Consider the following 27,942-nt stretch of genomic DNA (forward strand, 5'->3'; position numbering starts at 1 on the left):
ATATGGATTTTCAATACAGACAGGTCTGTCATTTTTTGCAGTGTCGGTGCTCATTCATCAGTGTCAAGACAGAAATGAAGTTGTGATAAAACGAATGCTTGTTTTGTTACCTGCTTTGTTTTGTTTACCAGCTGCTTATTCTTCCATCTGAGTCGTGATCATCAGAGAGGCTGGTTCATTACATCTCACAAGCTGTCTTAGCTTTTTTTTTCGTCTAATAAATGAAAAATTCTGGTCAGCAAACACCACAATTAGAGTCTCATTCGGTTGGAAACACTGTTGTTAACTATCCAATGTGCTAGCTTTTTTTCCTGGCAGGGGGCAGCCTGGACGAAATTGATGACGAAGCATTTGCCAAACTCTGTATTTCTAAAAGCTTCGTCCTGTTGTCCAAACATGGTCACTTTTAGCCATCACAAAGCATGATGCTGAACCTGATGCTATAGTCCACCAAAAAAAGTTGTATTCCTCTAACATTACATCTGGAACTGTAAATATGTACTTTAACTTCACTATAAATCCTCCACGTAAGACCAAAGATGACCATATAAATTGCATACTAATATGGAGAATGATAAATTGACTGTATTTCCGTCAGGCTTTCAACAAAAGCCGCATCACTTGCTCATTTTCATATTCATGAGTACCACATTGTTTGTCAATAGTGAATACCAAAAAAGGGCTTAATTTGTTTCCACTTCTCCCCCGTCCTCCCATCACTAAAGTGACAGCTCCACAGCATCAGGGCTACTTAATTAAGCATCAGCAAGCCTACGCATGCACACTTTTTAAGAGCTGTCTCGAACAATCAAATAATAAAGGCGTTCATTGGGGGAGAATTCCCCCGCGGTCTGCAGTCATTACCGTGGTGGGGGAAAGAAAAAGAAAAAAGGAAAGAAAGACGATTGAAAACAACGTGGAGAAGCGTTATTTTGGCGCTTACTTATTCTGTGCTTACCTTTTAAAGCTGAAAGAGATCTTCCTATTGCAGCACAGCATGGCAACAAGCCAGCTGTTACCCCACACTATCTGCATTATTGACTGTGGAGACGCAAAAAATAAATAAAAATAAACAAGTATGAGGAGTTATTTTCTTTGGCAGGGAAATGAGACAGACCTGTGCCTCAATGGAGCTCTTGTAAAAGGGCAAACCTTGAGCTGTTGGAGATGTTAACATTCATTTGTAGACAGAGGTGAAGGTGTTAGCTTCATTTAATCGCTGAAAAGAATAGCCTCCTGGCAGCTGCAGGATATTGTTGCTAGCATAATCCTGTTTGGATTGATATTAAATAAAAACAGCTAAAACAGCTCAGACTTCCATCCGTTGCGTCATCATGTTGCACTGGTGCTCACAAACTAGCAGCAAGAGATCATAGATAGCATAACCCTAATAAGCTGAGATCTCTTTGTGGAAGATCAGCGATGTGCTGTGATAATTTTTTTTTTTTGTTCAAAATAAGCAAAACTGAAGGAAGAAACCAACTTTTTCGCCACTCAGATAATGTATGTGACAACATTTCACAACCTTCATTAGTTTTGATTTGAGGTGCACTGATTGTCCGGCGGGTTAGTTGAATCAAGTCTGGCGGGTTAGTTGAATCACTGTTTTTTTTTGTTGTTGGTTTGTTTTCTTTTAAAGCCTGTTCGGCCATGATCTGTCACCAGCTGGTCCCAACGAATACAGATTTTTTTGGCGACTTCAGATTTGCACACACGTAGCCAATTCTGTGCCGCGCACTCGGAAATGTGAACCCGTCAACATCTGAACAGTGAAGTGAGGCCTCGAAGCATGTATTGAAATCAGCCAAAAGAAGTGCAATTGGTGCACGTCTAATTGTTTTGTCATGGTGGCGTTCTTATGGTTTTATTGTTTAGGGGGTGAAGATGCCTGGGAGATAAAACCTGACATGACATTGAACAGCACTAGCAGTGCAGGCGATTGAAAGCATTTCTGTTCAGAGTTTACAGGGTTGAGCTTCGGTAAACTTTTCAAAATGTAGTCAATACACCACCGCGCAGAAGAGCCGCTCAATTTAAAGAACTTACCTCCAATTTTTTTCACTTTCCTTCAATCACCTTGGGAGTTCTTTGTCCATTGTATGAACATAGGGCAGTGTTTGATACCAAGGCTGTTAACGGGTAAAAACCTTTTAATCTAAATAAGGTCTATAGGGAAGATTTAAGAAGCAATGCTATGAGAAATGTGTGATTACAATGCGTAAAGAAAATCATTGGGAGAGAAGAGGGAGAATATTTTCCAATACAAATGATAAGAATAGAGACTGGCATCTCCAAAAGGGACACTAAAGCGAACATGGCAGATTCTTTTTAGGTCGGGTTTTGGCCGCTGCTCATTCTCTTCCTCTCTCCCTCTTTTTGTCTCCCCTTTTCTCTCTCTCATATCTAATTTATTACCATCTGCTGTGCCGGGTGTAAATCTGAACGCAGACTGACTTGCTCGCCCAAGCTTTATCTGTTAACATTTAGCAGCGTCTAATTAAGCAAAAAAAAAAAAAAAAACTGTGTTGGCTGAAAATAGGCTTGCGACCGGGTAATGACAGTCATAACAGTTTGGGATATATATCTGTCACAGCAAGTAAATGCACTTATTAGATCAGGGTAATTAGTGGAAGACAACAGCTGTAACGGGCGAAAGCTGTTCAGCTGTGATTAAAGAGGTTTTAAGTTTGAGCACATCAACTGTTTTCTGCTGTGCACATGACTAATGAAGGTCACATGAGACCAAGCACCTAAAGACTGGCCACATGTACTGAGGCTGTGATGAGAACCTGGAAATAGTGATAATGCTCTTTTGTATAATCTGATAAAAGACTGATGAACACTAATTAACTGCTCTGGATCCGCTCCAGAATATTGAATCACAAGTTAGTTTGCTCGATTCAAGGCTTTAAGGTGCGTTTCTTCCAGCCAGCGGAGAGAATTGAGAAACGTCTGCTGAATCACTGATTACTTTTCTTTCTTGTTGTGACCTCAGCAGAGATAAATAGACAGGCTAGATCTCCGTGCTGTGTACTGTGAGCATTTGGATTGAATATGATTTCTGTCTTCTGACACTTGAGAACGAGAGAGGTTTGCACATTGTGATGCCATCCTCTTCTTTGCTTTTCTTCTGTCAGGTGCTGACAGGAAATGCAAAGAGGCGAAGCACACGTCAACAGCTGTTCTTGAGAGTTCTAATCAGCATCAAAACCATCCTAAAATGCCCATTATCACCAACATCATCATTATCATCATCAATATGAAGTGCATAGGTGTTCATAAAAAGAGTTGGGTCTTTGGCTTTTTTTCTTATAGGTGCAAAGGGGCTCTGAGGATTGATTGGAGTTTGGAAGTTTGTTCCATCACCGTTTCAGGAAAGATTTTGTTTTGGAAGCGAGCTGCAGTTTTAAAAAGAACCAACGAAACAAACTATTTCCATCCATGAAATTACGAAACTGCAAGTCATTTAAGACACAGGCACCTTGAAAAAGGTTGACTGTAAGACCTCAGATTCAAGTGCATCGTGTAATGATTCAGTATGCTACTTAATATGAACAAGTGATTGTAAGGAAAATTATCCAAGAAAATAATAACTTTACTGATCGCCCTATTCTTTCTTTCTGCCAGATTTGAGTTCTTTGCTGTAAAACTCCATCGAGCCTGTCCAATGATTATGGTGAAGTACTGATTATTCAAGGGGAAAACAAGCTAAAGGACAGTTACCAGCCCAAAGGCGACACCTTAACGATGCTCCTGCTCCTCATTTTATCTCTTCTTTAAGAGGTTTGACCCGTGATTAAGTTTAATGTTGTATAGAATTGGGGGGACAATTGATGCATTAAATTATGCAATCAGAGAGGCTAGATTTACATTGCATTAGGGAGGCTTTTTAAAGTGCCCTCAGTTCTCTTATCAACGGCAACATCTCCTGAGCTTTGGGACCATTGAAGGACACAAGATGATAAAAGGAGATCTGAGGATATGCTGACAGCTTTCGGGATTGTGGGACCGTGATGCATGTCTGCGACACGTTGGTTCAGAGGGAAATAGAATGAATCTGTTATTAGACTGTCTGGCATAGAAAGTATAAAAATAATCAAAAGGGCAAAAAGAAAGTAGGATACAATTTTATGGCTGTATATTGATCATGTTTGCGGCATGAAGGAAGTAAAGTTATAAGAAGAATATTTTGAATCTTTTTCTGCATTTCCTTCCCCCGTTCTGGACGTGCTACCTGAACTGTGAAATATCCTGTTTTAGCCTGAAGTAGAAAACGGTGTTATATTTTGTAGTTGGGACTTAAAATCGAACATAACTTAGAAATGTTTTCACCTGAATGTCTCACACTGTTGTAACTCTGTCCATAGTTGTATTTATGAACCACTCTCTTTTGTTAATTTCAGTGTTTTGATATGTTTTCATGTTTCATTATGTTTTAGTGTGCTTGAGTTTCTCCCTCCGCGTGTCTACTCTTATTTTGTGCCAAGTTTGGTTTTTAGTGTGTTCTGTATCCCTTGTGTGTATTTTTATTGTTATAGTTCAGATTGGAGTATTCAGTTTAATTTTGAAGTCCTTGCTCCTGTGTTTCATGTATTTCAGTCTGTCTCTGGTTGTTTTTCCACCCTGATTGTTTGTTTCTTCCATTCTGTATCAGATAATTACGACTTACGTTGCCACACATACGTTCTCGTGTTTCTTTCTGATTTTCATGTTGCCGAGTTTTTCCTCCCAAGAGAGTTTATTTAAACAATGAATGCCTCACATTCTGAATCAGTAAGTTTTTGTTTTTCTCTGTTCGGTCAAATGTTTGCATGAATATTTCTTTCTGCACGTGTGTCCTCCTCTTTGTATTACTCAATGTAACACTTACTAATTGATCCCAATTAGCATTTTATGACAGTTATAAAACATAAAAAGAAAAGTAAAAGTGTTATTTCTTAACCATTATTGTGGAACGTATAAAGAACGTATAGTTTCACTACATGTGTTTTTGTAGTGTTTGCTTTCCCCTTTACCAAGAAATGAACAGGTGCTTGACCACCAGCCCGATGTTATCCGTCTTGTTATAATCTAACTGGCCTTCTCAAACCTGCTGTCATTATTTGGCATCGCCTTCGGCAGGATTTAATGACACACACAATGTTACACACACAGAGTTTGCCTTTTCTCGTAGTTCAGGCTGAAGCAGCAGGGGGGGGGGGGGGGGGGGGGGGGGGGGGTTTGCACAGCACACACCCTTCAGTAGCAGGTGAAGCGACTGTCAATTTAGCTTGTGGGCTCGTAGTCAAGCTGAGTGCCAACACTTCTCCCTTTCTTCCACCTTTTCTTATTTTAATGTACAATCATTTGGTTCAGATCAGAGAACAGCGGCGGCTCTGACTCAAAACAGCAGGAAGCGAGCATCAGTTTTGGGCTGCTCCAGCTTCTTGGTAATGTGTGTGTGCAATATGTCACCTATTATCCATTGCTTCTAAGAGATAGAAGGGGAAAAAAATCCATAATTTAAATCCTTGGAGCCCATCTGAAGTTTTCTTCTTTTTTTCTCCCCCCCCCACATTTCTTTTTTAATCATAACCTTTCATTGGAGCCGTATCTGTTGCATCATAGACTGTGTTGGCAGGGGATGGAGACGTGCTCACGCTGGGGAGAGCTGAGTCAGTGTGCTGCTTCTTTATTGCCTCAGGCCAGTTTTGTCTCTACTGTTAAACCTGCCATATCTTCAGGGGGGAAAAGTTCAGTTTCTAACGCAGCGGCAACCTTTCGTTCAGTAGGACATGCATCTAATTTATTTTTCATCATCACTCGACTATATTCAAGGTGGTACCGAGTCTCAGGGAGTGCACGCACCCAGCGATATGAAGGCGCCTCGTCAGTTTATAATATTTCTTAACGGATTGAAAATATTGTCGGACGAGGTAATTCAGGGTGAATCGTCATTCAAGGAAGGATTTACCGTAAATTCCGGACTATAAGCCGCTACTTTTTTCTCACACTTCGAGCACTGCGGCTTCTACTCCGGTGCGGCTAATGCATGGATTTTTTATGGGGGACAATGTGCTTCTGCCGCAAAAACATTTGACTTCGTCACGTCGGATCTTAATATCAGTCATTGTGCGCTTCATGCACGCACCCTCATCATGGAAAACACATGGAGAAATGCATATGATGTAGCTTTCAAGTTAAAGGCGATCGACCTGGCTGTCAAAGAAGCTAACAGAGCTGCTGCACGTTAAGATGACACTGACAGCGACAACAGAGACTGAGGAAGTGAGTAATGAAGTCATTCTGAGGCAGTGAATGGATGGACTTTTTCTTGTGAAATATATTACGGTCATCTTTTTCATCAGCCGTGTTACAGACACCGTCGGCTAGGCTTCGTATTGTAACGGTTCATGTTGTAAAGTCAGTAGTTGATAATGTGTTCATAATTCCGATTATGTGGAGAGTCAGTGAATGCACCAGCGAGAACGTGTTGAGTGGCTGTATGAGAGAACGCTGGGGGAGAGAGTTGGATTGTTACGGCAAGTTATGACAGCTCTCTGCTGTAAACGGCGTGGTCACGGCCGACAGTGATCGGGTTATTAAAAGTTATTATTTGAACGCTCTCGTCGTCCTTTAACGTCCGTACGGACGCTACAGTATTTGCGGATGTTACCGGTAGCCTACGTCTGTGTAAATAGCTCTTGTTATAGCGTGGACACCTGCGGCTTATAATCAAGTGCGGCTTATATATGTACAAATACATTTATTTACTTATTTTTAGCCGGTGCGGCTTATATCCAGGTGCGCTCAATAGTACGGAATTTACGGTACTCTTTTTATTCCCCTTTCAGAAAACAAAAGAAGGAACTATAGATGGTTACTTGAATTTCCCTCGGGATCAATAAAGTATCTATCTAATAGTAGACAGGCTGTTAGTCATTGTAGCGTCATGTTACCCTGAAAAGATATGACTGTTGTCGTTGTCCAAATTCACAAATTTGGTTAGACCTTAAAAGTCTGGGTCATGATTGGATTGGACGGGTTTAACTTTGAAACATTTTTAATTTTACTGACAATTTTATTTAACTGCAAACTTGTAATGATTTGTAATGTGGGATCACATTGATGTAAATGGCAAGTCAAGCTAAACACTTAACATACGGTATATCAGAATTTGAACTATGCATCTTAAATGGGGGTCTTAAAAGCAGCAACACAGATGTTTGACTCTTGACCTTTTTAAAGTGTTGTGTGTGTTTTCTTGTGTGTGCCACATGTCGATATGTCCTTGGGAAAGAAACTTTACCATAAATGACTCCAGCGGATGTGTCGGCTGCGTGTGAAAGAGTATGAATGGGATTAGATAACCACTTCCATTCATGCGTGCAATGGGTGTGAAGGGATCGGTCTGACATGTGGTGAAGAAACCCGTTGAGTTCTTGAAAAGCGCTACACCAGCTTCAGTAAAGTTTTCATCAATTGATGCTTTTGATCAAAATGGTTATTTTTATTATTTTGCAATAAAATTCAAAATTCGGAAACTTCTGGAAGATTTTTATGATCACAGACGGTTTAGGAGTAAAGCGAAGTTTTGAGGTCACGTGTTTTATTCTTCAAACGACACGTCGTTGCCCATCAGGAGCTCTGGCAGGCTCCTCGAGCAGTCCGTTTACGACGCACACATTTCAGCCTTGTTTTCCAGTTGTCCATCAGACACAAGTGTTGTGTTGATTAGGCCGATACGCCTCGACTTAATCAATGCAGCTGTCAGCGCTGCTCATACACACAAGTTGTGTTTCACTCCCACTTAACATGCATGGCTGCAACCTCGAGCATATTTTTTGGAAGCCTATTTGCCTCAGATTTACACACATAGACAATAATTATGTATTTGGCTGCGAGGAAGCGACAGTGCCGCACGGAGAGGAGAGGCCCCCCTCAAAACTGTTTTCAAGCAGCACGAGTCAAGGGGTCAAGAACTAGCTGTAGCCTCCATGCTTGTGAACTGTCTGCCTGGATGACAGCAGTTGCCTGTGCACCACTGGTGCTCTACAGCTGCCTTGGGGGCGGCAGAGCTGCTTCATTTCATCTCTGTAGCTGCCTGTCTTCCACTGCTCCAGAATAAGATCAGGCGTGTCTCTCCACTCTCTATTTATGTGTGTGTCAAAGCTCCAGATGTCAAGTTTTGATAAGAGATAGCTGAGCACCAGGTTATAGGTTGGTAGAACATTTAAAAAGGGAAAAATGTTTTATGATTTGATTCTTTACAGTGTGTTGTTTTGAAATGAAGGGAAAGAAAAACTGCCAGATCTGGAGTGGCGACAGAATGATTACTCCACCTGAGTAACCTTTCAATTTACAACATGTTGGAGGTAACACTGGGTGTGTTGCCTAACCAGATATTTCCTTTCTTTGTTGCCCTTTCAAAAAAAAACAGATATTACAGGTGTCAAAGTGAAAATGTTGGAGTGACAGGGTGACAGACGTGTCATCTAACAAAAATACATGTTGACATCTGTTGTGCTTCTGGCTGTGACAAACCTGACCTTGTCTCGTTTGCTTTTATTGCCATGCTCTGCTTTCTGACAGGCGCTTGTCTCCGTGTTTCCAATATAAACATGTCGAACGGTCTTTAAAGTAGGGATCGCCCAAAACAGGTCAGAGAGCTTTAATTAGGCATGCAGCGGATTCTACTTGGACCCCCAAAAAAGAATATTCAAATTGAGTTGCCTAAATGTGAATTAAGACGTAAGACGTTTTAAAAGCTTCTTGATCTGATGATAATCTAATGATAATATTAATAAATGAGACTTTTTCGATACTCAAAGACGCTTTAACAAGGAATGAAAACAAAAAATAAATGAAGAGGACAGCGCAACAAGAAGGAATGTAAAGGGGGATGATGGGAGTTAACAGTTGTAGGACGTGTTGATGAGAGTTTTTAAAGACTTCTTGAAGGAAGGGAGTGTGGTGGAGTCTCAAATGTTGTTTTAGAGGGAAGTGAGTTCGAGAGGGTGCAATCGAGAAGTCCCTGTCCCCCCAGGACTGATCGTTTGTCCTGCAAGAAAACCACTAAGTTTATAAACTATAGTACAATTCAAAGTAAAGTCTTGAAAAATGCTACTCCTAAAATGTCTCGGTTAGCATCGCTGGGTGTTTAACAAATCTTTGGTTTTATGGCTTTACAGAGTTGAAGTTCTCCCTTAATTAATGAGCTTCAGGGATTAAAGGTCAACACCCACTCAGTCTAAGTGAATTCTATCCAGCTGCTTTCTCACACCTCACATCCCTTCACTCTGACTTTAACCATGTTCTTGCACTTTAAGTTCCACTGGCATTCAGACAAAAAGGCTCGACTGAAGTGTCTGACTGCAGAGCTGAATCATGTGCAGGGGAACTAAACTCAAAGGACTAGATGGGGAAGAGGTCTGATAGATTTTTAGATCCGTCTACGCTGAAGTGCCGAGATCAGCCTCAATACCTTTCTTTGAATTTTTCATAAATAGAATAGTCTCATATGATACTTTTTAATGGGAATTACTTACATACATTGGTAATGGAGCCACTCGTGCAAAAGAAAAAAAACAGAATACTGGTAAACCACTGAATGTTGGATTGCATAGGATGAAGATGATGTATTTAGTAATCTATTTTATATAAATTAAGCTCTATACTCCTTTAAACAAATAGATTTCTTGTGCGTAACATTTCCAGGATTTTCTAATATCATGCACTTGCAGCATGAAAAACTATGTTTAAAAGCTGACCGCTCAATATGTCTGAAACCCTCAGCTGAACCTATTTTCAGTCTTTGTTCTGCAGAAAGAGCACTTTGGAAAAGTAAGCATCAAGACACATTCATCACGGACACGGCCTTGGCAGGGCTGTTGGTTGCCATTTGTCACCATTAAAGGAGTGTGTTTTGTCTTACTGTCTTATTGTTCTAATGAACTCATAAAGAAAAGCTCTTCAGCGGGACAAAAATCGGAGCTCCACAAACAAAAACTAAGTGCTCCATTCAATAAGGTTATCATCTCGTTTTTTAAGGGATGAAGTGGTGTTTCTGCAGGGTTCCAAATTGAAAGTGCTTCACTGGGGGTGGAAACCTGTGCAATGTGTTAACAAAGATAAGAACTCTGTTATGTACTTGATTAAATCCGGTTGTGCAAGACAAACACTGCTATCCTGTTTATTCTGATTTTCTTCCTGATTCATTCTGATGTGTCTTTTGTTTGTGTTGTTCTGTTCTGACGTACACAGCGTCCTTGGGTCCCTTGAATGGCGATGTATACCTGTACAAGCTATATGGTTGGACAAAAACAGAGCAGTGTCTTAACGAAGGCTGTGTTTTTGACAATATGATCGAACAGAGAGAAAGAAAAATAAGGTATTGCAGAATAATTAGATTCTGAGATTTGAACAACATTTGGAGAACATTGTTGTGAATTTCCTTTTAGTGGATCTTCTCTACAGAATAGAATAGAATAGATCTTTGCCTCAATCTCTACGGATAAATAAAACAGGATAAAAACATGCAGACAGTCAATAACAGACACACTTAGCAGCTTCACTTTTTACACATTTAAAAACAGTTCATATCATGGTTCAGATCTCCTCAGTGATGGTGTAAGATTAAGCATGTTTATTGTTGTCGAGATAAATGACTTTTTTGAGCTGCTGCAGGGACTCGATAGCGCCTCCCAGAGCTCAGCAGTTCAAACTGGCAGAAGAGAGGACGGGAATGATCTGCTAGAATGATAATCAGAGTCACTTGGACACTAAACATACGAGCAGGATTGTTGGCTTATCTTAGCAAGAATTCAGATTTGCTTTAAGTTTAGGTAAAAAAAATAAAATAAAATAAAAAAAACCAATTTAAGGCATTGCATCTTTGAATTTTAAGAATATTCTGCAAACTTCTAACACAAAATACTAATCATCTTTGGTCTATACAACAGCAGTACTCTTAAAACAGAAACCTGTTAGTAAAGTATTTCAACAAACTCTGCTTTGTTCAGGAACGTACGAACGAGAGCCCGACCGATAAATCGACAAGCCAATAATAATATCCGATATTAGCTGGATAAATGTGCACTTAATGTGAGTTTCACTGTACTACACTAGTAGTCCTCTTTAACTAGCAGAATGTGCTAAATGGCTAGCATTAGCACTCTCCAGAGTGTCAAGCGGTGACTTTCCAATCCATTCCAGAAGTGACACTCCACAAGTGTTTGATAGTTTCATTTGAATTAATGTCATAAATGTAAATATCTATCTCTAAAGAATGGACATAAATTAGAGAGGGAAATCAGCCAATTTTTCGCTCCAAAAATCCGACATTGATCTGGCCCTCGAATAAAGCATAAATATGACCATGATTATTTACATGAGAAAGAGTATCACTGGAACTCTGGGGGGTGACTCTTCCCTGAAAAATAACTTGGGATAATTGTGTTATGAGTGCCGACAGCGTTTCACATCTGCCACCGACTTTAACAACTGCCCAGACTTAATGTGAGTGGAAGGCATCCCTTGGCTTTCCCCAGACATAATGTGCGTGGGATGTAAGAAGAAGTGGGGAGGACGACTCATCAGATCATATTAATGTTCCCATTGTTCAGGGAGCCGAGGTTTGTTCTAACTGCTCTGTGGACAAGACTCGCATGCAAGTTTCCTTAAAAAATAAAAAAAAAACAACCACAAATTAAAGAGCTCCATCTCTTCCTCACACAGCCACATATGAACTGTGATGCTTTGTGTCTAACAATTACTTTCTAACACTTAGGCGTGCCTGTTTTTTGGTTGTCAATGAATCTGAGTAACTAACAGGGCGTGTTCCTTCGCTCGTGCTGTATCCTACACATGAGGTGTTCTTTGATAATTCAGCTTGACTGGCCAGCTGTGTTGCTACTCCCATTTTCATTACATTGCTTCCACCTACACATCTCTCCTCCTCCCACTCTTCCCCTGAAGGCTTTCAATGATATTACGCTCTTCTTTGGCCTTAGCGGTGCAGAAAAAAAATAACCAAAAAACAATGCCTTCACAGTGATTTCCCTGAATGACTAACACTGTTTTTCTTCATCTTCTGAGCCTGAGTGCACATCTCTTTACTCATCAGTCAGGGATGTGGGCTCAGCGATCACTGCTAGTATTCGATTCTCTTCTACTGGTGCAGAGACACAGTAGAAAAAAAGGCTCTCTACATTTTGACAGTCTGTTGTTTTACTTTATTTTAATTTGAAGAAATTGCTGGCCTTACACATCTAATATTTATGACAGCCACACTCACATTGAAAATGTTTCCCTGCAAGTCTGTCTGTGTTTCTTTTGAATTCATCTGCACAGCTCAAGGAGGAAAACCCAAAAGATCCCATCCTGTTAAAAATACTTTCACTGCAAACAAAGTCACAAAATCCCACTGTGCCGCCTCTGAATGTTGTCTTGGTTTTTTTTTAAGATTTATTTTGGGCATTTTTAGCCATTATTATGGAGGAGGACAGTGGACAGGGTACAGAAACCAGGGAGAGAGAGCGGGAATAGACATGCGGGAAAGTAGCCACAGGCCGGACGCTAACCCGGGCCGCCTGCGCGAGGACTTTGGCCTCAATATATGGGGACACGTGCACTGCCACTGTGCCGCCAGCGCACCCATCATCTCGTTTTTTTAGGGGGGGTTTTTCTAACATTGTAATGGCACCAGAGCGCTCCGGAGGCTCATCGGCAGTAGCCGCCGCCATGCTGGAAAATGCTGTCACAGCCTAACTTACGGTTAACTTAACGACATGCTGAGAGCTGGAGCTGAGGTTTTAAGCCTCTTGATGAATCATTAATGACATCATGTCAGCTACTGTGCCAAACTCTGCTGTGACCAATTAACCAGTGTAATGCTGACATAAGTGACGGCATGCCTGCTACTTTGGCTGCCATCATCACACTTAAACTCACTACCATTCATTTTGTGTTGCACTTTGCCTCTTGCTGGAATGATGAGCAGGCTGAAGGTGCCACTTTTGAACAGCTTCTCTCCTTCATAAGGTCATAACCATGTATCCAAAGATAGTGGTGGTATACTGTTCAGTAAATTTGGATAAGTGCTGGTTTGATATTTAGACTCAGTGTGGGCAGTGGAACATATAGGTGGTGCCGTGGGCTTGAACTTCAACATACCTGCAGCTAGAAGGAGTGCAAGCTCCACATGGAGAACGCAGATACAAAGCTGCACAGGAAATGCATGTTGTAGACTTTAGTTGTACACTATGTAGATCATCACACAAGGAGACAGTTTACACCTTTTTTCCCTCCCTCTGGCGGACCCTCAAAACAGCCAGCTTCTCATATGCTGGTGTTCTTTTCAGGATTTTACAGTATATAATGTTTGTAGTCATTTCCCGCTGCTGTGCAGCTGCTGTTCCTTTTTTTTTTCTTCCAGTGAACTGATTTAGTTGTAAGACTTCAATGTGAAATAAAGCCTTAAAACTGACTGAGCAAGGGACTGACTTGATTTAATCCAAATAAAAGTATTACATTGTCTATCTTCAAGGAATCTATTTATATGATTCTGCTTCAAATGTGAGTCACATCCTTTTTTTTAAAATACATTTCAAAAGCCTCCTTTGGTAAATCCTTGATGGTTTTTATTCTTGTGTAAATGTAAGCAGGTCTATAACCTTATCAAACCAACTGTGAGTTCTTCTCGTCTCTGTGTGACGGGTGGTACTCAACGCCACAGACACTCGTAGTTAAATAAGGAGAAAAACAGAACTTGTCTCCGCACACATTTACAGCGAGAAATCAAGTGTATGCAAAACAAGAACTTGATCTGGATGACTAATTTCTCCCCTCTATTCCAGGAGTTAATGCCTTCTTATTTGTTTGTCATGTTTATGGCAGCCTTGACGAGTAATAACTTTCTGTGGGAGTCTCTCGTGGGTGGTAATCTGCAGCGGCAGATCGGCTCGCCATATGCTCTTTGATTATTGAAGGTGATGTGTGAGAATGCTGTCAGCCCACTGCGTCGTGCTATCTGAAGTAGACGCACGGGTCAGGGCTCGCAAACCGAAGCCCCCGACACATGCTAATGAACTTATCTCATAAAATATGCATCAAGCCCTCCCAGGGCCGTACAGTGGCAGAGGCGTGATTTTGCAGGAATTATGGGAACCGTCATTTTCCATTATGTCAATGCTAAATGAGGAGTGACCCGCGGGGAGAAGCATGTCTGACCCGTGTCAAGATAGTTCCTGCCAATTTTGCACGGAGAACTTTGCAGATCAGTTCTGACTTTTAAGATACTGCGGTGACAGAGAGAATAAATGGTTCTGGGTGCACGGCGTAACCTTGCTAGAGTAATCGCTCTCTCTGAAGCCGGTGTTCCAAGTCTGTATAATTAATCAAAGACAATGATGTCAATGAGGGCTCCGCTTATGAAATTAGAGGCACGCTGTCTTCCATTACTGTACAGCTTATAAGTGCATTAGGAGGGGAAGAGAGGAACAATAAACCAGGTGTGGAAACCATTAGCTCCATTCGTCAATCCAACCATTCGTGGTTCCAGTCTCTTGTTTTTTTCGGCACAATTAAGTGTCTCCAAACAAGGCCGGGGCTGAATGACTGTGTGTTGATCGGGCAGTCAGGACTGCAAACAAGGTGTGAACAGCACCAGTGAAATAGCTGTTTGCCCAGTAATGAATGAGGCTTAACAAATGAGGTTGCTTCTGTATTATTTATTGTTATTGTATGCTTTGGGCTGAGTAATGGATGACACAATCACATTTCAAAGTCCTATTAATTATAAAATTGGAGTACTTGTCCAAACATAGACCACCTGGCACTCAAGATACAGACAAAATAGTTCACTTCATTTTTTTATGGATTTTTAAACTTCCTCTTCCAGCCTCAGCTGAGATGTTGCAGGTCACAGAGAAAAAAGTTTTCAGACTGAGCGACTTGGACTCTTGTTACCCCGTGTAATGCAAAACATTAGCTTCTTTTTTTTTTGTTGTTGTTATAAATGTTTTCCGTGAAGCAATTACACACCCAATAAGGATGAATCATTCCGTACTAATGTTGTTTTGACTTCTCGAGCTTGATGGATAATAACGCTCACTCCTGTAAAGTAACTACATCAGACAAATGGCGTTTTCAGCGACATTAAAAATGTGATTCAGTTCTTTTTATCACTTACATCAGTTGGAGACCGTCTAGTTCTGTGTCCCAAACCATAGCGTGCTGAAGCAAAATATTTAACAGGCAATTTAAATGATTTCCATTTCACTGCTATTTGATAAATTATGTCATAATTACAAAATTGCAGCCGAAAACAAAATGCAGCAATTACCTGAAGACGAACTGTTAAATTCACTAACAGTTAACGTTTTGCACAAAGGGCTTGATTCTACTACATTTTACAACCTTACATCATAGATTGCTTCCCACACAATACTCTGGCAGGCCTCCTGTGCAGACAGGTATATTTACAGTCGCCAAAGCATAATAATTGGAGAGCTTTGTAATTCAGTTATCGGTAATCACAATCCTGCACAAAGAGAGAGAGAAAGAGAGACAGATTAAAGCTGATGCATCTCTCCTATAAATGCACTGATTGAGCGGTGACACCACATGGTAAAAGTGAAGCGTAGAGGTGGAGTCTCCACCTCCCAGGTACAGTGTAAATCTCTGCGAGACACTGACATGCGTTGTTTGAAATAATCATACATGTATGACGTGAAATTTGGTTGAATAATGCCTTTAGAAAAATGACACATGGCTAGCGTTGTGTTGATGCATGGCATCTGGCTCTGTCGACCGAGACGAGAACCTTGGGAAGGATATTTGACTTTGTCATAAATGCATACATTTTTTGGCATTTGTTTTATAGTGTCAAAGACGTGCTGTAAACTGGTTTTTGAAAATGTAATTCAGTTTTTTACACAAATTATCAGACATGACAAGACGTGAAAAAAAAAAAAAAAAAAAAAACATATTGTAGGAAAGATTAAATATTCAATTGCATTTCTGCTAGCGGGATTATATATTTGTAATCTTCTGTTTGAGTTGCCTCTCTCATAGAATGCACGTCTGTCAAACGACAGGCTGCGGCAGGCGAAACAATCTCCCGTGGCCGCTGCTTGTCAAATGCGTTATGCAGCTCGCCGGGATGATGTCTGAGACAGAGCAAAGTATCTTAAAGAAATGATTGCGAGCGTGCTGCTTTGCGCTCACATTTCATACAGCACGCATGTCAAATTGATATATGAACTGCCAGCCACGTCATGTTATATCGCCACATGCTTGCCTGCAACATGAAGCCACTGCTGCACAGTCTTCCAGCAGCTTTCTGAGAGGGTTTATAAAAAACGTATAAACGCTAGGTTTTTTAAGGGGGAAAAAAATATATATCAGCACCCTCTCATTAGAGTGTCATTAAATAATACATGACTTTTCAACCTCTATTGAGCAATCAACGAGCTGACAGGTCTGTGGCGCCGTGTGCGGTGGCCTATAATTGACAGCGAAAATAAAGTCACAGTGTTCACTATGGTGACGAGTAATCTAGCTAATTAGAGCATACATCCAAGAGAAATGTCTACTTTTGAAGTAATACATCAGCAGGCGAGTCATTAAGGGATTTAATGACATGTTTGAGAATGCCAGTGTGATTTGTCACTGGGCTGTTAAAAACTAAAGCAAGTGTTTTGGTGGGCGCAAAGACGGGTCACCGACCAAATTATTCAAAGGGAATTAAATATAGGTCATATTTTGGCAGATACTTTAAAAAGGTTTGGATTTGTTTCAGCAGATTGCTTTAGCTGGCTGCTTCAAAATGGCCTGTTTCGGCTGCAATGTAAGCTTTAGAGGAAAATCTGCTAAATTGCATCAACTGAATGTACTAAAAGTTCGTGTTTTTTGCCACTCAGAGGTTCAGACTTAACAAGGTAACTGATTTGAACTTCAATGTGAAATAGTTCGAGGTAGGAGGATTTCTTAAAACCAGAAATGTCAAACGCTTTCTCCGATCCTTCCAGACTCCATTGACAAAAACATAACTTTACCCCAGAGACCAAAGGAATGTCCAGTCTAAGTCTGCCCCGAGCTCTTGAGCTGTACTGTTGTATGATGTATGTGTTTAAGGTGTAAATTACAATCAACCAAAACAATTGCCAAATAAACTAGACAGCTTAGACGGCAACAGACCACTAACATGAACATTCTTCAATGCAGAATGACTCTGGCTCTCAGTGGGAGACTGGTTTGCTTTAACAGAAGGAATGCTCCTCTTATTGTGAGAACTTCAGGACAGTGATAGAGTAGGAAATCAGGGAGAGAGAGAGAGTGGGGAGTTATTTGCTGGAAAGGAGCCATAGGTCGAACTTGAACCCGGCCTGCAAAGCTTAAGAGCGACAGCATCCGTACACGACGTGGGACCAACGACTCCCGGCGCCCCATGGACAGACAATCTTAATAACAATCTAAACAGTTACAAAAACAGGAAAGGGCTTTTGGATGTACAATGTCAAGGATTATTTATTCTGTAAGAATAAGGTGCAGTCCTTAAAGTGAGTGACTGCAGCATCTCCAGTTGCTCAGCAGCACCAAGCTGTTTTAACCTTCTTTTCTTGACTTCCTGTCAGCCTGGGGCAGTTATGTGTTTTTAATATCCCATGGAAATGACAAACGTTGAAGAGTTTAAAAAAATGTTTATATGTCCACTGCTGCTATTGTGTACAGGATATGTACAGTGTATGCTGCTATTATTTACAGTATTACACACTTGTCTTTTTATTTGATTTCTTGTATCCGAGTGCTTTTTCCTGTTTTTGGTGCTACCTGTTGCTGGAATCTGAATTTCCATGAGGGAACCTTCCCAACATACATGCATACATATAGTCAGTCAGTCAGTCCGTCTGTCATACTACAGTTTGATCTTTACAGTGAGACCAAGAATTCTGCTTCATATTTTAACGTAATGCTTTTATTGGGGATCCAAAAAAGAGCCATCTTTTTGAACTTTGGATTTTGTTTTGTCTCCGTGCAGGTGATGATCTCCATACATCTCTGAGTGGGATCCTGACAGGCCCAGGGGAAACTGCTTTTGTTGGGATTGTCTAACGTGGCACGGCCCCCCTTTTCCCATAAACCACCTTCAGAAGTTGTTTCAGTGTGGCTCAGCTCCGGTCACTGGACTTTAACTTGGGGACCTGAACCTCACAGATCGCCAATGCTAACAAGGAACTGCCTGCTGCTGTTCCTTTGGATTCTCGTGGACGAAGGCTCAGTCTCTTCTTTTCGTGCACCTTCAACGCCCCTGGGACGGAGCAAGACGGGCAGGGAGCACGCCAGGAGCTCGGTGGGCCCGATGAGGAATGGGGCGGCTGGATTTCAGCGGGTCAAAAGGGGCTGGGTGTGGAACCAGTTCTTCGTGCTGGAGGAGTACATGGGGTCAGACCCACAGTATGTGGGCAAGGTAAAAAGGCTCGTTTTTCTCGGATATTTTTATGGTGCAAGAGAGGACATAAATCACGTAGTAAGGAGCTTGGGAGAAATTGAATCGGTGGTAAATGGGGGGAGCGCTAGAACATGAGGGAGATAAAAGATGAGAAAGGGAACAGTAAGAACACTAATAAGGAGGAAGTTTAGAGTTTTGCTCTACTACTTTCTGATGGGAACTTTTTCTGCAGCTGGATAAAAAAAAAAATACTCAAATACATCTCAAATCTCTTAATCAACCAACAACGATTGCAGTTTGTGCATGTTGCCCCCCGGACTTAAGCCTTTATCTCATAATGCCCTTGTTGTAAAAGTGTCCCTGCCTGTTAGTGTTTTAAGATACAAATGGTCTCAGGCATGGAAAGAAAAATCCATACATGCTAATTGAGTTGTGCCACCGTTTCTATGTTAGACCAGCCAGACACACATGACATTGAAGCGGTGAGAGAATCGATGGCGTGGTAGAGATAAATTTAAATTACAGCCCTTGTAAAGCTGTCAAAGCATCACAGTTATGAGCCGGAAAAGATGCTGACAACAATGAAAGGCAGCAGAGGGAAAAAAAAAAAAAAAAACATGGCCTGTACTGAGATATATACACACATCCCGTCAGACACACTTTTTTTTGTCCTCTCTCAAACCTCGTCCATCTGCCTTTTTAGTGCCGGATTTTGTATTCTCTGCTGTGGCTTAAGACATTCCTAAGTAAACTCTGGGGGGTTTTAAGGCTAAACTTGTAATTTGGCACTCCTAGCTCACATAGGATAATAGTAAGACTGACTTATCTGCCCCAGTGCCGCCGCAATCAGCCCTGACAAGCCGTGCTGTTTGTGGAAGTCTCAGAGGCTAAAAGCAGGGGGAGGGAGGCGGCTGCCTGCTGCACTCCTAAGTCACTTAATCCTGGGCGGCTGCTCCGCTTCAAAATAATTGACTGATTCTTCTGCCGTATGAAAAGCATTTGGTGATGAGATCCGCGGACCTTTGTCAGGACAATTTCAAAATGATGGCAGCTCTAACAGGATGAACGTTAAATGGATAATGGAGACTGGGCGGGCGGGATGTGAATGACACGTCTTGCATCACAGAGGCCTATTGAGGATAGTTTTATTTTCAAGGCACATAAATGAACTCTAATGAACCGTGAGTCTTAGTGCAATGAACGCTTGTCCTTTAATACATCAACGTCTAATTGTGGTAATGTATTCACCCCAGAGTGTAAACATGATTTCCATTCATTGACCTGCAGAGTATCAGAGCTGAAGCACCTCAAGACGAGGCCACTTTCCCTAACAGTGGCAGATGTCTGCTTTGGACTAATTCAGGAAGTAATTTTCTAAATAATTACTAATATCACTACATAGGTGTCTTTCAGTGATTTGAGCCGGAGAGGTGCCAGGGCTGCTCAATAATGACAAAAAAATAAAAAATCATGAGCTCAAGCCCGGTCAATTGAAATCATGATTATTTAACACACCGTCTTGGCTGGAGCTGAATTAAACATGACACAGCGGGGCTGAGAGGTTTCTGACAGTAGCCGGCACAACCCAAAATCACGTTAGCAAATGAGAGCAGGAAGGTAAAATTAGGTGAGGCCAGCAGAGAATACGAGCAGCGGAAATGGTAGACAACATTACCATCCAAAGTTAACCTATTTTAACTTCTTGCCCTGCTGCTGTGACATAAAATTGCAAATTGCATATTATCTAGCTTTAGCACACAAGGAGCAAAACACAGGCTGTCAGGTCCTCCAGTAGAGAATCATTTCGCTATCCTACCATTCCATTTGTTTGCTATCCAGAGGGTGTTTTTAACCAGCTGCCTGAATCCATGTGAACGCAGTGCTCGAAAAATGTACCGCTATCAAGGAAAGGATTTCCTAATATATTTTAAGAGAAGAAAAACACAGCCCAACCGCGTTTTCTTTCAATATCCTTAGAAGCCAAAATGGTAAATAAACATGTTTTTATATCACCCAGCCCTTGGAAATATTCTTCACTGTACCCTTTTATGCATTCAGCATCAATGAACGTTGGGAGTTTTCAGCAGTTTTGATTGGTTTGTTTGTTGCTTTCAAACTAGAGTTAGCAGAAAGTCGTATTAACTGGTTCCTAGTATAATTTAAAAATCACCAAGCAACACAAACATGATATAGAGTAAGAGCAGTGATGCTTGCTGTCATGGTGTGTTCTGGACTTTATCCTTCAAAACTTGTGTGGTCGCATTTGAGCTTGAACTTTTTTTTTTTCAGGCAGTAAAAAAAACTCAACTAAACTTGTCATTGCCAATAGAGTTCATGAAGAATCATTTTAGTGCTACATTTTGTTTTCTCCCCACCAATCACAATGTAAAACATCCAGAGAATGTGATGTATTTTATATTTCAAGGTAAAATGGATGTGCTTATGTTGGAGGCATTTTCTTTCATGTTGAAAGGTCATGCATAGGTCACTCAGCCAAGACTGTAATGTTAAAAATATTGCAGCTTGGGCTTCATTATAGACTGCTTTAATTATGAATGAGGCAGTTTAAGCCTCCAGAGTTCCTTGGATCTGTACATTTATATTCACACAGACATTATTCTACTAAACTTAATGTATTTATATAGCACAAATACAATCCTCAGGGCTGCAGCCAAACATTGACGCTTTACATGATCAACCAGTAAGCTCCTGTGTAGATTTGCATTCTGTCAATCATATCATTAAATCGTATTTTGTCTGCATCCAAACAAACTGAAACTCAAAATCTGACCAACCGACAAAGGTTTGATTTTTGGAAATTCTATTTGAGCGGTGACGAGTTAGCTTTCATTAAAGCAGTTTAAGTGCTGCATCAGTTTAACAGGTGAACAAAAATGTTTGACGTGAACGTTGCCAAACTTTTGCAAAAAGTCAGCCCTCGTTATCTGGACGTATTCAAGGTCCTGTTAGAATCTCTGGGTCAGTGTGTTTTGCAAAGCTCTGCTGGCGTCCCAGAGCAAATAAGCCAACAAAAGAAGACAGTATTATTTAAAAACATTGTGAGCGCCTTAAAAAGAATAAAAGTCCATACCAGTTTTGTTTCCAAATCCTGACTTTTGATGATAAAATGTAATATAGTTCTACAGTGCTGTATTTAATGCATCACTGCCAACTATAATTGCCACAGTCAAATCCATTCTAATTAGTGCTGGTGATTAAAATCCACATAACTCCCATTTCCAACAAGATGCAAACATTTTGTCCGTTTTGATAGCATAAATAAAACAAGACCGACCATTGATGATGATGATGATGTGATAACTGATGGCGTCCCCCTCAACATTTACAAAAAACTATTTTTTGGACATTTTTCATTCCATCTCGTCTGTTAACAATTTCACATTGTGCTTTGTTTCCCTTAGATTCCTTTATCTTCTTCATTTTATTGAAGGACACTTAAAACAATCGGAGACATCAAAAATAAGTCAACTACCTCTACATCACATCTAAGACGCAGCTTTTTGGCAGAGAAAAGCGGATGGAACCTAAATGCATAGCCAGCTTCTTTTAAGTCTATTTAATTAGATTTAAACTCAACTCAAAGAGCTGACAAACTTGTCTTTCTATTTTTAGTCAACCTTGTCATTTAGCAATCATATGAGGCCTGTTATGATTGGAGAGGGTTGGAGAGATACGACTTAACATAGCTTGTGTACGTTTGCATGCGCTCTGCTCCCCTTCAGATTAATGACTGCAAGCAAAGCAACATTTGTTTTCCTCTGTGACACAAGTAGAAAAATATTGCAATGTCAGCATTTCCACTTGTTTTGGTGGTATTGTACGACTACAAAGAGAAGAAGAATGCTAGAAGAATTTATACTGCATAATGCATTATGTAATGTATACGACCTAATTTGAAGATGAAACAGTTTTAACGGTGAAAAAACAACATGTGCAGGAATAAATTCATATTGATTTCACGCACACTAGCACTGATTTTAATATTCACGCCGGTTTTATCACCATTGCTCTAACAGTTTCTTGGTGAGACAAACAAAGGTGGTCGACAAACAAACAGTTTGCTGTCACAACCAGCAGATGCAGCTACTCTACTTACTTTTTTATCCACTTTGCTCCCTGAGGTGAAAACAGGGTCATGGCAAAGCTCAGCGGTGTCTTTAGCACTACGACTGGTCCCCGCAGTCAGCATTAATATGTGAGCAGCTGCTCTGAGGCCTTGCTCAAGACAAACTCAACTACTTCCCTTTTTTATTTCCCCTTCAGAAAAGTAAGAATTTTCCTTTTTTTACGCATTGAGTTGAAATGTTTTAAATCCCTCTTGCACACTTAGAATTCTCCATGCCGAATCACACTTGTCCGTAGAGGAGTGTAAATGTACTTTGGAAAAAAGCAAAAGTAACGTTTCAAACTCTTCAGAGTGCGAAGCAGATCTTTGGAAGTCCTATTGCCTTTCACACAAAATAAGCAGAGGGAAAAAACACACCATTACGATTTCTTTACTGTCTTCCTGCACCATTTTTAAAAAGAGATGCATAATTATTCCGTCACTTGAGAAACAAAGAAAGCACAACAACATATTGAATAGAAATCACTTTGAGGGCCAACATTTCATATTTAATACGAGCGCCCGTGTTGGAAAACTTCAATCTTCCTCTGACAACAACAGCATTATTGCAGATTAGCAATTAAAGCCCAAAGGCCTTAAGGGGGTTGATGTAACAACCCCTTGCACTCACAATTAGATAATGCCGAGGCCTTTCCAGTGCTGAGCTCTGATTATCTGCAGGAAAAATCTGCCATTAGTGGTGTGGCTGTATATCAGGCGAGGCTGCTTCCTCTCACTCTCGATTAGACTCTGCGCTGAGTTCAGCAGCTATTTTTTGCAGCGTTTTCTGTTGAGCATCATGACACTCTCCATTTGTATGTAATGGTCATGAATCGCTGTTTGACATATTTTCCCTACAATAATTGTAATGTGGCAATTCAGAATCCACTAAAAAAGAAACTGCTTGTCGTTTTGAAGGATGAGAAATATAATGACTGTTTTCCGGCAGCAGAGGTTCAATCAAACGAGAAACATGTCTCTGGCTTTCCATCACTTGCATGGGATGGGTGAACTTTACAGCGCAGCAAAAAATAAAGAAGATGGGATGCCTCGTATAATTTATAATTCATACAGATCATATCCTGAGCACAATGTATGTACACGCTTCCATTTGTGGTTTTCATTGCACGAAGGGTGCTTAAAATGACTAAGTCTTCTCCTTGAATGAATTAATTTGAAAGATATCTTTGCAGCGATTGTTCATTCTGACATTTTTATGAACTTATAAGTTTGAAAATGCATGACATTATATTTACTTATTCAGATTTGTGTAGAATTTCTGTTCCTTAACCTGCAACTTATCCTGTAAGTGCTAGATAAACAGTGAAGCATTGCAGGCGCAGCAACCGCTTCACCTAAAAGCTCAAACGTCATGTTGCGTTTGGCTTTTATTTTGTTGTTTTTTATACAGCAAGAGTTTTTTGTGTGCCTGAAAAAGCAAAGGTTTGAAAACTGGAGTGCAGAGTGTAAACTTTTGAAAACCATCTCCATCTGAGCTGGTAATATGCAGCTCCACTGAAAATGAAGACATTTGGCACATTCACATAACGCTCCCAGTCAATAGCAGTGTGCAGTAGGTGGACTACAAAAATAGTTGACTGATAAAAACAGTGATTGTGGACAATAGCTGAGTTGACCACTAAAACTTGAAGGTGTTTTATTTGGACTTTAGGTTATACTCCGCTGTTTGATTAGATATTGAATGTAGATATGAATGCCGACCTCTATTCTAAATCCCTCTCATTTCTGCTGATTATTTTCATTGGAGTTTGCTTCTTTGGGGTGGAGGTGGGGCAAAGCAATCTCTTAGCCAGAAAGTCCCTTTATAAAAGAAAGAAAGAAAATGTACAGGTAATAGACACAGAGTAAGGGATCCAAAAGAGAATGCACAGAACACTTGTGCCTATCATCTGCGGTTCCATCAGTGGGGCACGGACAACAGTAAAGACAACCTGTCGTTATTCCTCGATTCATCTAAAGATACATCTTTGCACGTCAGAAAGACTCAGCTGCGTTACCTCCCACAGAAAGCGTCACCAGCACCCAAGTATGTTTCCTTTTTAAACCATTCCTGGGTAAATGTGTGAGACTGTCAAAAAACAGGGAATAGAACAAATTAAACAAATGCGGTAAATGCATGGCCTAAGAAAAACACTGCAGCCATTAAGCTCAGAAAGCAAACATTATGGCCATAACAGCTAATGCACTAAAGGTTAATGATATATCCAATCAATTGAGGGAGTGTCACACTTTGGGCCCGTTATACGAAAGGTACAAAAAGGTCTCTCAGGACCTTTTCATGCAATACAGAGCATGTGACGGCAGGCAGTGGCATGCTCCAATGCCCCTTTTCTCACACTTGCAGACAAAAGGTCGCTCATTTAAATACAAGTCAATAAACCACTTTCTGTGGAAAGGGCAGCCCTGTTTTCTCCTACAACTTGTTTATTCTCCCCCCGCTTCCCGCCTGACAAGAAATGACCATCCCTCTTTTTATTGATGGCTCTTCCTCCTGATCCCCACCCCACACCTGGCCGAGATTTATTACTGATGTGAAGCCCGCAATTTAATCTTTCAATGAGGACCTGTAAGAAGGTCATAAAAACCTTTTGTCCAACAAGACGTATGCACCAGGCCCTTACAAAGAGAGATTCCATCACCTGACAATATGAAATTTACCAGCCTTTGCTAGTGGATAGCGCGTTCCGCGTCGTTAAATATGGTTCGGTTTAAATGCTTTGAAATTTTCGCTGTAAAACGCCTGAAAACCTGAAGGGGTCGTATAAAAGCAGCAAACGTGTTTATACACCGTGATGATGACAGTCAGTGTTGTATAATACTGCAGTGGGATTTATTGCAAGCAAGCTTTTAATTACCATCGACTCCAAAATCCCCAGCTTTATAACTTGATTGCTTCACGCTGTTCTATGTCGTAGATCCATTCAGTGAACTGCCGCTTAGCAAAGCTCCTACACATTCAAGGCCAAAGGAAAGTGGCACATAATAATGTGGCTGATCCGTCCATGACAAGCGTGATACAATAATCAGCTGTTTGACACAACAATAGTGCAATCACTGAGATGGGTGAACATAGCACTCAGGTACCAATATGAGTGATCAACTGACAGTGAACTTAAGTGTTCGAACAATTATTTAATAAGAGGAGTTATACTTTGAGATGTTAGGTTTTTTAATCACAGCTCTCAAAATCCTCAATTCAAAGCCATTTCTCATTTAATCATGACAAGACTGACTTTTTAGAGAATGTGCACCAGATTGCGTTACAGATGCGATGTATGTGTATGATTCTAGACGTTATTATCTGGGTAACATTTCATTACTCATGCACTTGTTCTTAAAAGCTACAACAGTTCAACTAAGTTAGCGTTACACGTGTAACTGAGCTTTTTGGCTTTCCCTATATCTGAAAATACTCAGTAAGACAGTAATAAACCGTACACAGGAGCTGTAACTTCTAAAGCTTCAGCTCGATTCAAACTACGGGCGCAGCAAGCTCCCGTGAAGCTTCACGGAAGGAGAAGGCTTCCACGAACTGATGGTGTTTGTCAAGTCAGAGAACAAGTTACCATCACGGCTAACAAGAACAACTAGATTGGAAAAATGCAAAACAGCCAAGCGTCAGTTCCTACAGACTCATGGCAAGCTCTCACCCAGAGTCATACTGTATGTTACCATCACTTGTCATTTCATTCAGAACTGAGATTTGAAGACTGCTATTATTCAGAACCACAGTACTGATGAAAAAAAATGTAAAACCAGCATCTACCCGAGTACTGGTTCATAAGGTTATGGTATCATTAAGACTATTTTATCTCTAGGAGCTTCAGGGACGCAGGAATGTTTCTCTTATTAGACCACAGGTTTTACAAAATAGAAGCATAAGGCTTCCTGTAAGGTACGCTGCTTTGTCTTTCAAGGGCTTGTTCCCCCTTGGATGTGCACACAACTGTGTAATTGGAGAGAAAGGGTTCACAGATGTTGAGCTGCACCTTACAAAGCTGTCCTAAATATATCTTCTTCTCTGGTGCAGTGGTCAGAAACAAACTGGCACAGAGAACAATACAAGTGACTGGAGTCCTGTTTAGGTTGTTCTTGTTAGAACACAGTGGGGTGAACAAACAAAAGAAAATGTTGCAGATGGTTTTGTCCATCTTGGACTTTCTGTCTTTACTTTTTTTGTTCTTAATTGGACGGGGGGAAAACACTGGAGAAAGTCCCATTCAGACATTTTGGATTGGATCAATTTGGATTATTTTAATTAAGCACCAATGTCTCGACACTCAAAAAATATTGGTATTTGTGTCTAAATAATATATTCTAAGGAAATCTTTAATAAATGTAAAAAAAAAAAATAGAAAAATCATCTTACATGACCCTATGCTTAAATTCATCTGGAAATTTGTTGCCCAAGTAATTCACTGCCAAAAGCAAAGTAATTGGAAACGATTGCCCTCTTGGAGGTAATGCACGAAGGCGGCTGGTGATTCAGCTGCTCGTTAGAGCATATTAAGAGGTTGAGAACATTTACAATTGTAATGTATGTTGATGATGAATGTTGCGACAAATCCCGAAGAGAACAGCTGAAATAAAACTCTAATGATGCCATTCATCTGTCCTGCCGAAGTAATATGTTTCATACATTTTGTCATCATGGCTAATGGACTTTTCTCCTGAATTGCATGGATCATATTTCCAAACGGTGTGCTAATGCCCCAATCTTTATCACTTATGACCGTGGTCAACATTTTCCATTTGCTCCTTGACATTGATGGCCAATAGTGCCGCCGGTTTCTGGCTAGAAAATTGCAATCTGTATGTTGTATCAATATCAATATATTGTTTAATCAAGTGTGATATGAGAAAAGGGAATCAAGCCTTAACCCCAGGCTCTAAGATTAATAACAATCATGTACATTAATGTGATGTGTCAAAAATCATCCTTACAGCAGGTTAAATCATATGCAAAAAGAAAAAAAAAAAAAAAGCCTCGCGTGAAAACAGAATGTTTTTAGTCGTGTGTGAAGAAGCAGCTGCTTTCTGAATACGCTTAGTTTAACAGATTGTTCATGTTGGTTACAAACTTGATTCATCTATGAGGAGTAAATACAGCAGTCTATTATCAGATAAATGCCTGTTTATAGCTGAAGGTGAGATGTAAGAGGTACTGAATGGAGCTAATACAGTTTCAGAGGTGAATACAACTCAGCGGCGTCTGTCTGTTGTCACACATCCAAGGCTATATCTGTCAATCTACCCATTTGGCTGTTCCGCTGTGTGTGTGTGTGTGTGTGTGTGTGTGTGTCTCACTCTCTCTCTCTCTCTCTCTCTCTCTCTCACTCTCACTCATTCACTCACTCACTCACAC

General features: G+C 40.6%; 2 protein-coding genes across 2 annotated transcripts in view; one reads left to right on the top strand and one right to left on the bottom strand.

Annotated features, from left to right (window-relative positions):
• Positions 1-27,942, bottom strand: part of LOC306835356 (SUN domain-containing protein 2-like) — a 355,711-nt gene that overhangs the window by 97,211 nt on the left and 230,558 nt on the right. The window lies entirely within an intron of this gene.
• LOC306835353 (cadherin-12-like) overlaps positions 1-27,942 on the top strand; it is a 118,153-nt gene that overhangs the window by 29,205 nt on the left and 61,006 nt on the right. Inside the window, exon 2 of the mRNA XM_079361831.1 lies at positions 18,020-18,448. Within this exon, the coding sequence (XP_079217957.1) occupies positions 18,203-18,448 (246 nt within the window). The 5' untranslated portion in view covers positions 18,020-18,202. The remainder of the gene's footprint in view (positions 1-18,019; positions 18,449-27,942) is intronic.

This window comes from Symphodus melops (genome assembly GCF_947650265.1).
Source record: "Symphodus melops genome assembly, chromosome: 14".
NCBI lineage: Eukaryota > Metazoa > Chordata > Actinopteri > Labriformes > Labridae > Symphodus > Symphodus melops.